The sequence below is a fragment of the Phoca vitulina genome, unplaced genomic scaffold (genome assembly GCF_004348235.1).
Source record: "Phoca vitulina isolate PV1807 unplaced genomic scaffold, GSC_HSeal_1.0 scaffold84, whole genome shotgun sequence".
NCBI classification, from domain to species: Eukaryota; Metazoa; Chordata; class Mammalia; order Carnivora; family Phocidae; genus Phoca; species Phoca vitulina.
In genome coordinates, this window is record NW_022589787.1 from 5,501,584 (window position 1) to 5,516,169 (window position 14,586).

At 36.6% G+C, this 14,586-nt stretch overlaps 1 protein-coding gene across 2 annotated transcripts in view; it reads right to left on the reverse strand.

Moving 5' to 3' along the window:
- TUBGCP5 (tubulin gamma complex associated protein 5) overlaps positions 1 to 13,289 on the reverse strand; it is a 77,570-nt gene extending 64,281 nt beyond the window's left edge. The window contains exons 1-3 of one of the 2 annotated variants that reach the window (XM_032395396.1): positions 13,001 to 13,289; positions 12,523 to 12,602; positions 11,983 to 12,118 (exon numbers count right to left, since the gene is read on the reverse strand). In XM_032395396.1, coding sequence (XP_032251287.1) covers positions 11,983 to 12,118; positions 12,523 to 12,567 — 181 coding nt within the window. In that variant the 5' untranslated portion in view covers positions 12,568 to 12,602; positions 13,001 to 13,289. The remainder of the gene's footprint in view (positions 1 to 11,982; positions 12,119 to 12,522; positions 12,603 to 13,000) is intronic. The other variant, XM_032395397.1, reaches the window with a different exon arrangement.
- Positions 13,290 to 14,586: the final 1,297 nt, after the last annotated feature.

Sequence of the window (14,586 nt, forward strand, 5' to 3'; positions counted from 1 at the left end):
ACAGTATGGAATTTCCTCAGAAAATTAAAGACATAGTAATTACAGTTCTGGGTATTTACTGCCCCCCCCCCCAAAAATGAAAACACTGATTTGAAAAAATATACACACCTCTATTTTTTATTGCAGCGTTATTTACAACAGCCAAGATATGGAAGCAACCTAAGTGACTGTCAATAGATAAATGGATAAAAAAGACATGGTATATATAGAGAATAAACTATTACTCTGCAATAAAAGATAATGAAATCTTTCATGACAACAATGATGGACCTCTAGGTCCATCTTATGCTAAATGAAGTAAGTCAATAGAGAAAGACATATCATGATTTCACTTATATGTGGAATCTAAAAAACAAAACAAACAAAAAACAGAAATAGACTCATAAATACAGAGAACTGGTGGTTGCCGAGGGGAGAGGGATGGGGGATAAGTAAAACAGGTGGAAGGGATTTAGAGGTACAAACTTCCAGTGATAATATAAGTTACAGGGATGAAGACTACAGCATAGAGAATATAGTCAATAATATTGTAATAACTTTGTATGGTGACAGATGGTAACTACACTTACTGGTGGTGAGCATTTTGTAATGTATACAATATCAACTCACTAGCTGTACACCTGAAACCAATATAATATTGTGTCAACTATACTTCAACTAAAAAAAAAAGATCAAAAGAAAATAAAAAAGACTAAATGAAGAACAAGGCAACACCTAATTTGTGGTTTGCGTGCTTCAAAAATCTTGGCAATTCAAAACTACATTTTTGTTTACATTTATCTGCTTACTGACATTTTCACATGTTGGTAAACATGTTTAAAAACTTTTGTTAATGATTTTCATCAGCTCCTATGAGGCAAATAATTATCTATCCAAACTCATTCTTTAAAATATCACTTTGCATTTTGTTGGCTTTCTGTGAATTTTGGTGCAAAATATATTTAAATATTACCAAAAAACAGTGACTTTATTTTTCTAATTTAAAATGAATTAAATAACATATAGTGTACTCTTAGTTTCAGAGGTAGAATTTAGTGATTCATCAGTTGCATAAAACACCCAAAGCTCATGATTACATCAAGTGCCTTTCTTAATGCCCATAATCCAGTTACACCATCCCCTCACCAACCTCCCCTCCAGCAATCCTGTTTGTTTCCTATAGTTAAAGAGTCTCATAATTATGGTTTGTCTCCCTCTGTGATTTTGTCTTATTTTATTTTTCGTTCCCTTCCCCTATATTCATCTGAAAAACCAGTAACTTTTAAGATACTTCTACAAATAATAAATTTTAAATGAGTCCAAAATTTAATATACAGGCATTAAATGTGAATCAGTTTTAAGAACAGAGTTCAGCCAAAAATAGTAAAGAGCTATAAACATATCAAAATACTCTTTTGAGAACCACACCTCTTTCAAATATATCTAAAATCATGTAGTTAAATGATCTAATAGTTCTGGGATCTCAACTAGGATTCGTGTTCATAAACATCTATCTCAATGTTTTCCAAAGTGTGATCTATGACTCATTTCAGAATCCCCTGGAATGCTAATTTAACATACAGATGCCTTATAACTGAACCTACTAAAAGTCAGACTCCCTGAGTTAGGTGCCCTATAATCAGTATTTTTAAACAGTTTCTCCAGATGGCTTCTTACGCATAATAAAATTTTAGAAATAATTACTTTCAAGACCACAAATATAAATTCTTCTAAGTTGTTCTGATTCTAGTCAACCTTTCCTGCCTCTCTCAGATAAAGTTGTTCTATCCTTTAGGTTCTCTAAAGCATTACACTTTATTTATAGCACTTACCACACTGAATCACAATTTATCTGTTAACAATATAGTTTCCCACATTAGACTGTGAGTTCTTCATAGAAATAATGTTTTGTTTTTATATCTTTAGCCCAACAACATCTAATGAACAGCAAGAGCTCAATGAATTTGGTTAAATGAATAGATGAATACATGAAACATCACAGTTCAAAAAACAGCATGTGACTTTCACTTGTCCCCAGGATGAAAAAATTTATTTATTTCCAATCCCAAATAGTATAAAATTAGCATCATGTTAATCTGTCCAATAATCAGTTAAAATCTGGGGGGGAGGGGGGTGGAGTGAGGAAAATAGAATTTTTTAAAATTCTAAATACACCTTTAAAACTTCAGCTTTCCTAAATTCTTCAGTCTCAAAAAAGAGGAAAAAAAAGCCCCATGGAATCAACAAACTATTATAATTAATATGTAAGTTTAGCAAGAATGCTAAGAGCAATATATAAGAGCAGTTTACAAAAAACAACAGTGTTCTTGTACACCAGCAATAAAACAAAAAAGGTATCATTCACAGTAAAAATTATAAACATATTATCAAAATTAATTAACAAGTACTTATGATCTTTATAAAAAGAATTTCAAAATCTATTAAAATGAAAAATTAGAATGTAGATATTTTCATAGTAAAAATGTCAAATCTCCCCAAGCTAAATATATTCCAGCTGGATTTTTAAAAAGAACTTATACTGCTTCTATAAGGTCTATGGAAGAATAAAAGTTCACAAATAGCAAGTCAATTTTTTGGTTTCAATATGTTGAAATTATTTAAATATAGGTGTAGATCAGCATATTTAATGGTATACAAATTTTTTTTCCTTTCTTTTAATTTAAACTTTGATAGTTAACATACAGTGCAATATTGGTTTCTGGATTAGAATTCAGTGAATCATCACCTAAAAGAAACACCCAGTGCTCATTATAAGAAGTGCCCTCCTTAATACCCATCACCCATCTAGCTCATCCCCTACCCACCTCCCTCCATCAAACTTCACATTGTTCTCTGTCATTAAGAGTCTCTTATAGGTGTTATACACAACTAATGAATTGTTGGACACTACATCAAAAAGTAATGATATGTTGGCTAACTGAACATAAAAAAAAAAAGTCTCTAATGGCTTGCTTACCTCTCTTCTTTTTCTTTTCCCCCTTCCCATATGTCCATCTGTTTTCTTTAAGTTCCACATATGAATGAGATCATATGGTATTTGTCTTTCTCTGATTTATTTCACTTAGCATAATACACTCTAGCTCCATCCATGTTATTGCAAATGGTAAGATTTCATTTTTGATGGTTAAATAATATTCCATTGTGTGTACGTGTGTGTGTGTGTGTGTATGCATGCCACATCTTTTTAAAATTCAATTAATTAACATAGAGTACATTATTAGTTTCAGAGGTAGAATTTAGTGATTCATCAATTGCATATAACACCCAGGTTCATTACATTGCATGCCCTCCTTAATGCTCATCACCCAGTTACCACATCCCTCCACCCACTTCGCCTCCAGCAACCCTGAATTTGCTTCCTCTAGTTAAGAATGTCTTATGGTTTGTTTCCCTCTATGATTTCATCTTATTTTATTTTTTCCTCCCTTTCCCTATGATCCTGTTTTGTATCTTAAATTCCACAGATGAGTGAAATCATGTAACTGTCTTTCTCTGATGGCCTTATTTCCCTTAGCATAACACCCTCTAGTTCCATCCACATCATTGCAAATGGTAAGATTTCATTTTTTTGATAGCTGAATAGTATTCCATTGTGTGTGTGTGTATATATACCACATCTTCTTTACCCATTCATTTGTCGATGGACACCTGGGCTCTTTCCATCTGGCTATTGTGTACATTGCTGCCAGAACACTGGGGTGCAGGTGCCCCTTCAGATCACTACATTTGTATCCTTTGGGTAAATACTCAGTAGCGCAATTGCTGGGTCCTAGGGTAGCTCTATTTTTAACTTTTTGAGAAACCTCCATACTGTTTTCCAGAGTGGCTATATCAGCTCGCATTCCCACAGGCAGTGGAAGAGGGTTCCCCTTTCTCTGCATCCTCGTCAACATTTGCTGTTTCCTGACTTGTTCATTTTAGCCATTCTGACTATGTGAGATGGTATCTCATTGTGGTTTTGATTTGTATTTCCCTGATGCCAAGTGATGTGGAGCATTTTTTCATGTGTCTGTTGGCCATTTGTAGGTCTTCCTCGGAGAATGTCTGTTCATGTCTTCTTCCCATTTCTTGACTGGATTATTTGTTTTTTGGGTGATGAGTTTGAGAAGTTTTTTATAGATATTGGATACCAGCCTGTTATCTGATAAAACATTTGCAAATATCTACTTCCATTTTGTAGGCTGTCTTTGGTTTGGTCGACTATTTCCTTTGCTGTGCAAAGCTTTTTTCTCTTGATGAACTACCAATAGTTCCTTTTTTTGTTGTTGTTGTTTCTCTTGCCCTTGAAGACGTGTCTAGCAAAACATTCCTGTGGCCAAGGTCAAGAGCTGCCTGTGTTCTCCTCTAGGATTCTGATGGATTCCTGTCTCACATTTAGGTCTTTCATCCATTTTGAGTTTATTTTTGTGTATGGTGTAAGACAGTGGTCCAGTTTCATTCTTCTACACATGGCTCTCCAGTTTTCCCAGTACCATTTGTTGAAGAGACTGTCCGTTTTCCACTGGATATTCTTTCCTGACTTGTGGAAGATTAGTTGACCGTAGAGTTGAGGGTCCATTTCTGGGTTCTCTATTCTGTTCCACTGATCTATGTGTCTGTTTTGGTGCCAGTACTATACTGTCTTGATGATTACATCTTTGTAATATAGCTTGAGGTCTGGAATTGTGATGCCACCAGCTTTGGTTTTCTTTTCCAACTTTCCTCTGGCTATCCGGGGTCTTTTCTGGGTCCATACAAATTTTAGGGTTGTCTGTTCCAGTTCTGTGAAAAATGTTGATGACCATGACCCGAGCCAAAGGCAGATGCTTAACAATTGAGCCACCCAGGTGCCCCTTGATGGTATTTCTATAGGGATTGCATTGAATGTGTAGATTGCTCTGGGTAGCATAGACATTTCAACAATGTTTGTTCTTCCAATCCATGAGCATGGAAAGAATTCCATTTCTTTGTGTCTTCCTCAATTTCTTTCATAAGTGTTCTATGGTTTTCAGAGTACAGATACTTTACCTCTTTGGTCAGGTTTATTCTTATGTATTTTATGGTTTTTGGTGCAATTGTAAATGGGATAGATTCCTTGATTTCTTTTTCTGCTGCTTCATTGTTGGTGTATAGAAATGCAACTGATTTCTGTGTATTGATTTTATATCCTGCCACATGGCTGAAATCCTGTACGAGAGCTAGCAATTTTTGGGTGGAGTCTTTTGGGTTTTAAACATAGAGTGTCATGTCATCTGTGAAGTGTGAGACTTTGACATCTTTTTTGCTGATTTGGATGCCTTTTATTTCTTTTTGTTGTCTGACTGCTGAGGCTAGGACTTCTAGTACTATGTTGAACAACAGTGGTGAGAGTGGACATCCCTGTCGTGTTCCAGACCTTAGGGGAAAAGTTCTGTTTTTCCCCCTTCAGGATGATATCCACTGTGGGCTTTCTGTAGATGGCTTTTATGATATTGAGGTGTGTTCCCTCTATCCCTACACTGAACAGAGTTTTTATCAAGAACAGATGCTGTATTTTGTCAAATGCTTTTTCTGCATCAATTGAGAGGATCATATGGTTCTTGTCCTTTCTTTTATTAACATGATGTACCACACTGCTTGATTTGCGGATGTTGAACCACTCTTGCAGCCCAGGAATAAATTCCACTTGGTCCTGGTGAATAATTCTTTTAATGTATTGTTGGATCCTACTAGCTAGTATCTTGGTGAGAATTTTTCCATCCATCTTCATCAGAGATTTGGTCTGTAATTCTTTTTGGTGGGGTCTTTGGTTTTGGGATCAAGGTAATGCTGGGGCACCTGGGTGGCTCAGCTGGTTAAGCGTCTGCCTTTGGCTCATGTCATGATCCCAAAGTCCCGAGATTGAGCCCCGCATCGGGCTCCCTGCTCAGTGGGGAGTCTGCTTCTCCCTCTCCCTCTGCTCCTCACCCTGCTCATGCGTGCTCTCTCTCACACACTCTCTCTCAAATAAATAAAATCTTAAAAAAGAAAAGGTAATGCTGGCCTCATAGAGTGAGTGTGGAAGTTTTCCTTCCATTTCTATTTTTTCAAACTGCTCCATTAGAATAGGTATTAATCTTTCTTTAAATGATTGGTAGAATATTGTTGGGAGGCCCCCTGGACCTGGACTCTTGCTTGTTGGGAGATTTTTGATTACTGCTTCAAGTTCTTTGCTGGTTATGCGTCTGTCCAGGTTTTCTATTTCTTCCTGTTTCAGTTTTGGTAGTTTATATGTTTCTAGGAATGCATCCATTTCTTCCAGATTGCCTAAATTGTAGCCATATAGTTGCTCATAATATTCTCTTATAATTATTTCTTTTTTTCAGTTTGTTTTTTTCAGTGTTGGTTTTGATCTCTCCTTTTTCATTTATGATTTATTTGGGTCCTTTTTCTTTTTGATAAGTCTGGCTAGGGACTTATCGATCATATTAATTCCTTCAAAGAACCAGCTCCTAGTTTTGTTGATTATTTGGTTTTTTTTTTCTATATTATTGATTTCTGTTCTAATCTTTATTACTTCTCCTGCTGGATTAAGGCTTTATTTGCTGCATTTTCTCCAGTTACTTTAGGTATAACATTAGGTTCTGTATTTGAGACTTCTCTTATTTCTTGAGAAATGTTTGCATTGTTATATACTTCCCTCTTAGGACCATCTTTGCTGCATCCCAAAGGTTCTGAACTGTCGTGTTTTCATTTTCATTTGCTTCCATGAATTTTTAAATTCTTTAATTTCCTGGTTGACCCATTCATTCCTTAGTAGGATGCTCTTTAACCTCCATGTATTTGTGTTCCTTCCAAATTTTCCCTTGTGATTCAAGTTTTAAAGCATAGTGGCTTGAAAATATACAGGGAATAATTCCAATATTTTGGTACCAGCTGAGACCTAATTTGTGATCCTGTTATAGGAGAAAGTCCTATATGCACTCAAGAAGAATGTGTATTCTGTTGCTTTAGGATGAAATGCTCTGAATAGATCTGTGAAGTCCATCTGGTCCAGTGTGTCATTCAAAGCCCTTGTTTCCTTGTTGACCTCTGCTTAGATGATCTGTCCTTTGCTGTGAGCGGAGTGTTAAAGTCCCCTATTACTGTACTATTTTCAATGAGTTTCTTTAGTTTTGTTATTAATTGGTTTATATAATTGGCTGCTCCCATGTTAGGGGCATAAACATTTACAATTGTTAGATCTTCTTATTGGATAGACCCTTTAATTATTATACACTGTCCCTCTTCATCTCTTATTACAGTCTTTGGTTTAAAATCTAATTTGTCTGATATAAGGATTGCTACTCCAGCTTTCCTTTGATTTCCATTAGCATGGTAAATGGTTTTCCACCCCCTCACTTTCAATCTGGAGGTGTCATTGGGTCTAAAATGAGTCTCTTGTAGACAGCATATTGATGGGTCTTTTTTTTTTAATCCACTCTATTACCCTGAGTCTTTTGACTGGAGCATTTAGTCCATTTACATTCAGAGTAATTGTTGAAAAATATGAATTTAGTGCCATTGTATTACCTGTAATGTCAATGTTTCTGTATAGTGTCTTTGTTCTTTTCTGGTCTTTGTTACTTTTGGGCTCTCTTTATGCTTATAGGATCCCTTTAAGTATTTCCTGCAGGGCTGGTTTAGTGATCACAAATTCTTTTTGTTTCTGTTTGTTCTGGAAGCTTTTTCTCTCTCCTTCTATTCTGAATGACAGCTTTGCTGGATCAAGTATTCTTGGCTGCATATTTTTTGCATAGCATGCTGAATATATCATGCCAGTCCTTTCTGGTCTGTCAGGTCTCTGTGGCCAGGTCTGCTGCCAGCCTTATGTTTCTACCCTTGTAGATTAAGAACCTCTTGTCCCGAGTTGCTTTCAGGATTTTCTCTTTATTTCTGAAATTTGTAAACTTCACTATTATGTCGAGGTCATTGATTTTGAAGGTGGTTCTCTGTGCTTCCTGGACTTGAACGCCTATTTCCTTCCCCAGATTAGGGAATTTCTCAGCTATAATTTTTCAAATAAACCTTCTGCCTCCCCACCTCCTCTTCCTCTGGGATCCCAATTATTCTAATATTGTTTTGCTTTATGGTATTGCTGATCTCTTGAATCCTCCCCTCGTGATCCAGTAGTTATCTCTTTCTCAGCTTCCTTATTCTCCATCATTTTGTCTTCTATATCACTGACTCCCTCTTCTGCTTTGTTTATCCTAGCAGGTAGAGCCTCCATTTTTTTATTGCATCTCAGTAATAGCCTTTTTAATTTCGAATTAGATTTTAGTTCTTTCATTTCTCCAGTAAGGGATTCTCTACTGTCTTCTATGCTTTCAAACCCATGTGGTATTTTTATATTCGTTGTTTTGAATTCTAGTTCTGACATCTTACTTATATCCATATTGATTAAATAACTGGAGTGAGTAACTGCCTCTTGTCCTCTTTTTTGGAATGAGTTCTTCCATTTTGTCATTATGTCCAGAGAAGAATAAAGAGACGGAAAATACAAAAACAGCAACAATGATACCAGAAAAATACACAGTATACAAATCAGTAGAGAACAGAAACCAAAAAGAAAAGAAAAGGAAAAAAATGGGAATAAAATCAGACAAGAAGTTGAACAGAATATTAAACTAGATCCTGGGTGTATTTTGGTCTGTTTGTTAGAAGAAACTAGATCCCAAAATGGGAAAGAAAAACTTATATATATACAAAAATGTAGTTGAATACAATGAAAGGAAGCCAAAAATGAAAAAAATACTTACAAACCATAAGTGTAAAAATGAAAATTAAAAAAGACACAAGAAAAGAAAAGGGCTAAGGAATGATGCCAGCAAAATATACACTAATCAGAAGAGAATAGAAACCAAAAAGAAAAGAAAAGGGAAAAAAATGGGAATAAAATCAGACAAGAAGTTGAACAGAATACTAAACTAGATCCTGGATGTATTCTGGTCTGTTTGTTAGAAGAAACTAGATCCCAAAATAGGTAAGAAAAACTTACATATACATACACACAAAAATTTAGTTGAATACAATGAAAGGAAGCCAAAAATGAAAAATACATATATAAACCATAAGTGTAGTATCGGTAAACTTGGTATTCACCAGAAATTCCTGCTGGTCTTCTGGGAGAGGGGCCTGTTGCAGATGCCCTGGTGTCTTTGTCTGGGTGGAATTGCACCGCCCTTACCAGGGGGCCGGGCTCAGTGTATACAGGTCCGGATTGCATTATGTAGTGCTGTTTTGCTCCTTAAAGGCATTCTGCAATGATGTGGGGGATGAAAATGGTATTGCCCCAATCTCTAGACCCAGAGCTGAAAGTTCGTGCCTCCCACTCTTCAGTGAGCCGTCAAAGAAAAGTGGTCAATCACTCTTGTCTCCTTGGCTTCCGTGTGAACTCTGTGTTCACCCAGCCTGTGACCAATATTTTTATCTCAGGCACATGACCCTGATTCGAGTTTCCAAACTTATGGACTCTTGTGGCATGCACTCATACCACTCCTCCTGGTAGGGGGAGGGAGGAGGGTCTCCCTGGGGTTCTGCCTCTTGCTGGGGCCCCTGATCAGAGAACGGTCGCACAACTGCACAGCAGTTTGCGGTTTATGCCAACACCGAGCAGAAAGCCAGTGCCTGGACTCACTGTTTGTAAGCCACTTCCTTGCTCTAATGCCTGGGAACTCTGCCACACTCAGGCACCCCTGTTCTTTTTGTGACCCTGGGGATCCTGAGACCGTGCTGTCTCACCTGGGATTCTACCCTGCTTCATCTGAGCGCCTTTCAGGCAAACTTCTAAAAGTTCCAATTTTATGCTCCGCTACTTATAAGACTTCCAGTTCCCCGCTTATGGAGGCTCTCTGCCCCCGTGGTTTATCTTGGGATATATTGCCTCAGATTCATGTCTCCACACCTCCTATCTTGGAAAAAGCGATCACTTTTCTATTTGTAGAATTGTAGCAATTCTTTTCTCAGATCTCTGGTTTATTTTGCAGGTTTTCAGAATGATTTGATAACCATCTAGCTGATTTTAAGGGACCAAGATCCCCTGAGGGAAACTAGGATCTCCTACTCCTCCACCATCTTACGTCTCTTGCTTACCACATCTTCTTTATTGGACATTTGGGCTCTCTCCATAGTTTGGCTATTGTTGATAATGCTGCTAAGCCAATTTTGAAAAGGTATAAAGGAGGTGATGGGGAAACTTGCCTTCTGTGTGTTGAGATATATTATAAAGCCATATAAACAAAAACATTGTTCCTCAGCAACTCACACTGAAAGGAGAGAACACAATGTTCAGAAATAAATATACGTATATATGAAAACTTGATATATAATAATGGTAGAATCACAGAACAATGTGGATAGAATGGGTTATATACTAGATGCTTCGGGGAAAACCGGCTCATGACATTGGAGAAAGGTAAGTTAGACCCTTTAACCTCAGTTCATGTATAAAGTGGACCTGGTGGTCACTAAAGACCTAAACATAAGCTATAAAAAAGCAAACAGAAGGAAAATACAAGGGAATGTTTTTGTAGAGAAAAATATCAAGACCCAAATGCTAACCATATCATGAAAAAATTTACAGGTCTGAGTACAACAAAATAGTGGAAAAAAATCACTGATTCTGTTTGAAATATCTCATGAAAAATGTTAATAGTAAGGTGACTAGATGATAACTGCAATGTCTAAAACCTAGGAATTAATATCTAGACATACAAGGAACTCTGAAGGATAGGGTTGGGAAGGAAATCATGAAACCCAAAAGAAAACAGGCAGAGGTTATCAATGGGTACTTCACAGAAGGGGCAAGACTAAAGGACCTGAGCAGTCACAAGCACTTATCCTGAACAGCCAGACAAATGCAAATTAAAACAAAAGCAACCCAAATCAGAGGGGTGGATCTTATCAAGTAGAGAGGAGACTGTGGGCCAGGTCCATAATGGGCATGGCACTAGGTAGAGGGGGCAAAAGCAGCTCAGGGACTGTCCACCGGAAAGTGGTAATTTAAATGTGGTACTGCAAACCGCAGAAACCTATACAGCAGTTAGAGGTAACAGAAGAGATGTACACAGAGTTGACAGAGACAGATTTAAAACAGAGATGAATGAAAGAGGAATAGAACAAAGTCTGCACATGGAATAATACCAGTACATAACTTTAAAACAGAATACACCAACCAATAGAATGTATTTTATAAGAACTTGACCTGTGTGAGAACACAGGTCTCAAATACATTACAACTGGTGCCTAGAACTGGGCTGGCAGAGAAAGGGAATGGGGAGTGAGAATCAGAAATAGTAGAACAGATGATATAAATCAAATTAAAAGTTCCTGCATGTACTAGTAATGACCACACTCTGCCCTAAAGGTCTGACACAAAAATTAAAAAGAAAAGGAAAGAAAAAATAAGCCAGAAAATCATTAGGATGCTAAATCAGCTTTAAATACTTTGTCCATTTAGCAAGGTTCAAGTACACTGAATAGGGTCTGGTTACATATCCCATCTTCTGGGGTTAGTGTCACAGCTACATGACCACAGAAAAGCCAATGTAACCCGGACTTTGTTTCCTTACCTACAAAATGAGGAGTAGGATTAGATAATCTAATCTCTGAGGTTGCTTCCAGTTCTTTCTAGAGTACCCATTCACAGTTCTTCACTTAAATTCAAACATTCCAATTTAAAATTAAATTATATAGATCTTTTCTCCTTTTATTTCGTTACTAACTTAGGCAAAGTCAACCCTTCTCCAATAAAAAACAAATTGAAATATTTAGGACTAGTAAAGTTCTCAGAACTATAAAAACAAAACAAAACACAGAATTTCACTATAAATCTCTTTTCAACATTAATTTTGTAGTGCCACTTCTTAGACACTATAGATCTACTAATGGTTTAAAAAGAATTATGAAGATGGCAGAGCTTACCAGTAAGTTAAATCACATAGAACTGATTCCCAAAGTGTGCCTGTCCTACTACAAGAAAATGATGCATCTGAGAATACACAGTACCTTTCCAGCTGACACGAGGCCCTAGTTTTCTGTTTTGATCTTGTTCTTCTAACGGTGTCCTGTCCACCTGAATCCCAGAGTCTTCTCTACTTAAGGGCTGTTGATCATCTTCATCTTCACTGTCTTCAGACCAGTTCTGATTAAAAAGGGAAATACATCTGATCCTTAAGAGTGTATGGTGACTGGAGCTATTTAGATGAAATGATTAAGAAAATTTCAAAAAAAAAGCAAAAACTACACCTGATGGCACTTTTTTCTAAATGTCTTGAAAGTTACTATGATAGCTTGGAATTATTTTTGGTGGCAAAACCTCCAAGATGAAAGGCTACTCCTTAAAGGATACTTACATTCATTCCATTCAACTTCCTAGTACTATTGATTCAGTGCAAAATCTTAATAAATCTTTAATAATAAACTACTCTAATTTAGTGAAGAGTATTCTTGTTTTAGTTAAGTTGCTCTAGGGTGAAAGGAACCACAAAAATAATGTATCACTTGGCATATATTTATATTTTCAATAGCAAAACTATTGCTACTTACTGGTGTGTTTACATTTGGACCAAGGTCAATTTCTTCACCTTCCATCAAGTATTTTCCCCAGTCAAAATCATCTTTCTTTTCTAAAATATAACAGAAGAATTTCATCAGCTTTATCAAAAATATGTGGGGAAAAAAAACCCCCAAAACTGTAGGAAAAAAGTCTAACAAAACTCAAAATAAAAGGCACTCAGGAGATGACAAAGTTCAAAAATACTGAAACACTCAATAAATTGATATTCTAATACATTTTAAAATTTAACTTATCTTCAAAAGTGATTTTTTCTCTTTATATAATTGAAAGTAGTTTAACTTAAAGTCAGAACTTAAATTTTAAATGATGATTTGTAATTGCAATTGTATCCAAAGCAACAGAAATATTTTAGTTTCATAGATTTTTACAACTTTTTATAAAATGTCTGATAATTAAGCAATAAAACCAATTTCACTTTTGTTATATATTAAACATTTGGCAACGTACCCACTTCATCTCTTGGTGTTTCCACATAATTGCTGTTTGAAGGAGAATCAGATAGACACAGAAGAAGTGACAGTATGGAATAATGTGCATCTGTCTTTAAAACAAAAAATGAAGATATGAATCACTGAGGTTGGTGAGAGCTTTCAAAACTAGTTTAAGAAAAGATAACCCCATGTCAGTTATGTCCCCAATATTTTTTCTAGTTTGAGAAAACATGAATTATATCTAAGTAAATCCTAATCTCTAAACCTTTTTTAGAGTTCAAATGTGTACATATAAGGAACATGTCAAAAATGCGTTACCTGAATCATAATGAGGAATCGTCAGAAATACCAAAACTGAGGACAAGCTACCAAATAACTGGCCTGTGCTCTTAAAAAATGTCAAGGTTAAGGGGTGCCTGGGTGGCTCAGTCATAAGCGTCTGCCTTCGGCTCAGGTAATGATCCCAGGGTCCTGGGATCGAGCCCAGCATCGGGCTCTCTGCTCAGCGGGAAGCCTGCTTCTCCCTCTCCCACTCCCCCTGCTTGTGTTCCCTCTCTCTCTGTGTCTCTGTCAAATAAATATATAAAATCTTTAAAAAAAAATGTCAAGGTCAAGAAAAAGAAAGCCTGAGGAACTATTCCAGATTAAAACACACTGATTAGTGAACCTGAGCAAAGGATACACTGGAGTTCACTTACTATTCTTCAACTTTCTTTAAGTTAAAAAAAAACAAAAAAACAAATTATATTTAAAAAACCATATTTGGGGTGCCTAGGTGGCTTAGTTGGTTAAGCATCCGACTCTTGATTTCGGCTCAGGTCATGATCTCAGCGTCGTGGGATCGGGACCGGTGTCCGGCTCCGCACTCGCTGCAGAGTCTGCTTGTCCCTCTTGCTCTGCTCCTCCCCCTACCTGTGCTATCTCTAAAATAAAAAAATAAAAATAAAATCTTAAAAAAAAAAAACAAACCATGTTTAAAAGTTACCAAAAAATAAAAATACCCCAAATGGGCTAAAGTCATAAACTATACTGGAAAGAAGAGATGGGTTAAATTCAAGGAAGGTAAGTCTCTAATGCCTAAAAACCAGGTGAGTTCTTCCTATTGTATGTTCTATACAAGTCTTCCACAACTTACAAGGGGGTTACATCCCAAGAAAGCCATTGTAAGTTGAAAATATTGTAACTCAAAAATGCATTTAATACACCTAACCTACTGAACACCATAGCTTGGCTTACCCTGTTTTGTTTTTGTTTTTTTTTTTAAGTAATCTCTACACCCAACATAAGGACTCAGGACCCCAAGATCAAGAGTCCCATGCTCTACTGACTGAGCCAGCCAGGCACCCCTGGCCTACCCTATGTTAAACATGCTCAGAACACCCATATTAGCCTATAGTTGGGCAAAATCATCTAAGGCAAAGCCTATTTAATAATAAAGTGCTGAATATCTCATGCAGTTTATTGAATACTGTACTGAAGGTGAAAAACAGAATGGTTGTCCGGGTACAAAATGGCTGTAAGTGTACTGATTGTTTACCCTCATGAACACCTGGCTGGCTGGGAGCTGTGGCTTGCTACCAGCGTCACCCAGAGAGTATCATA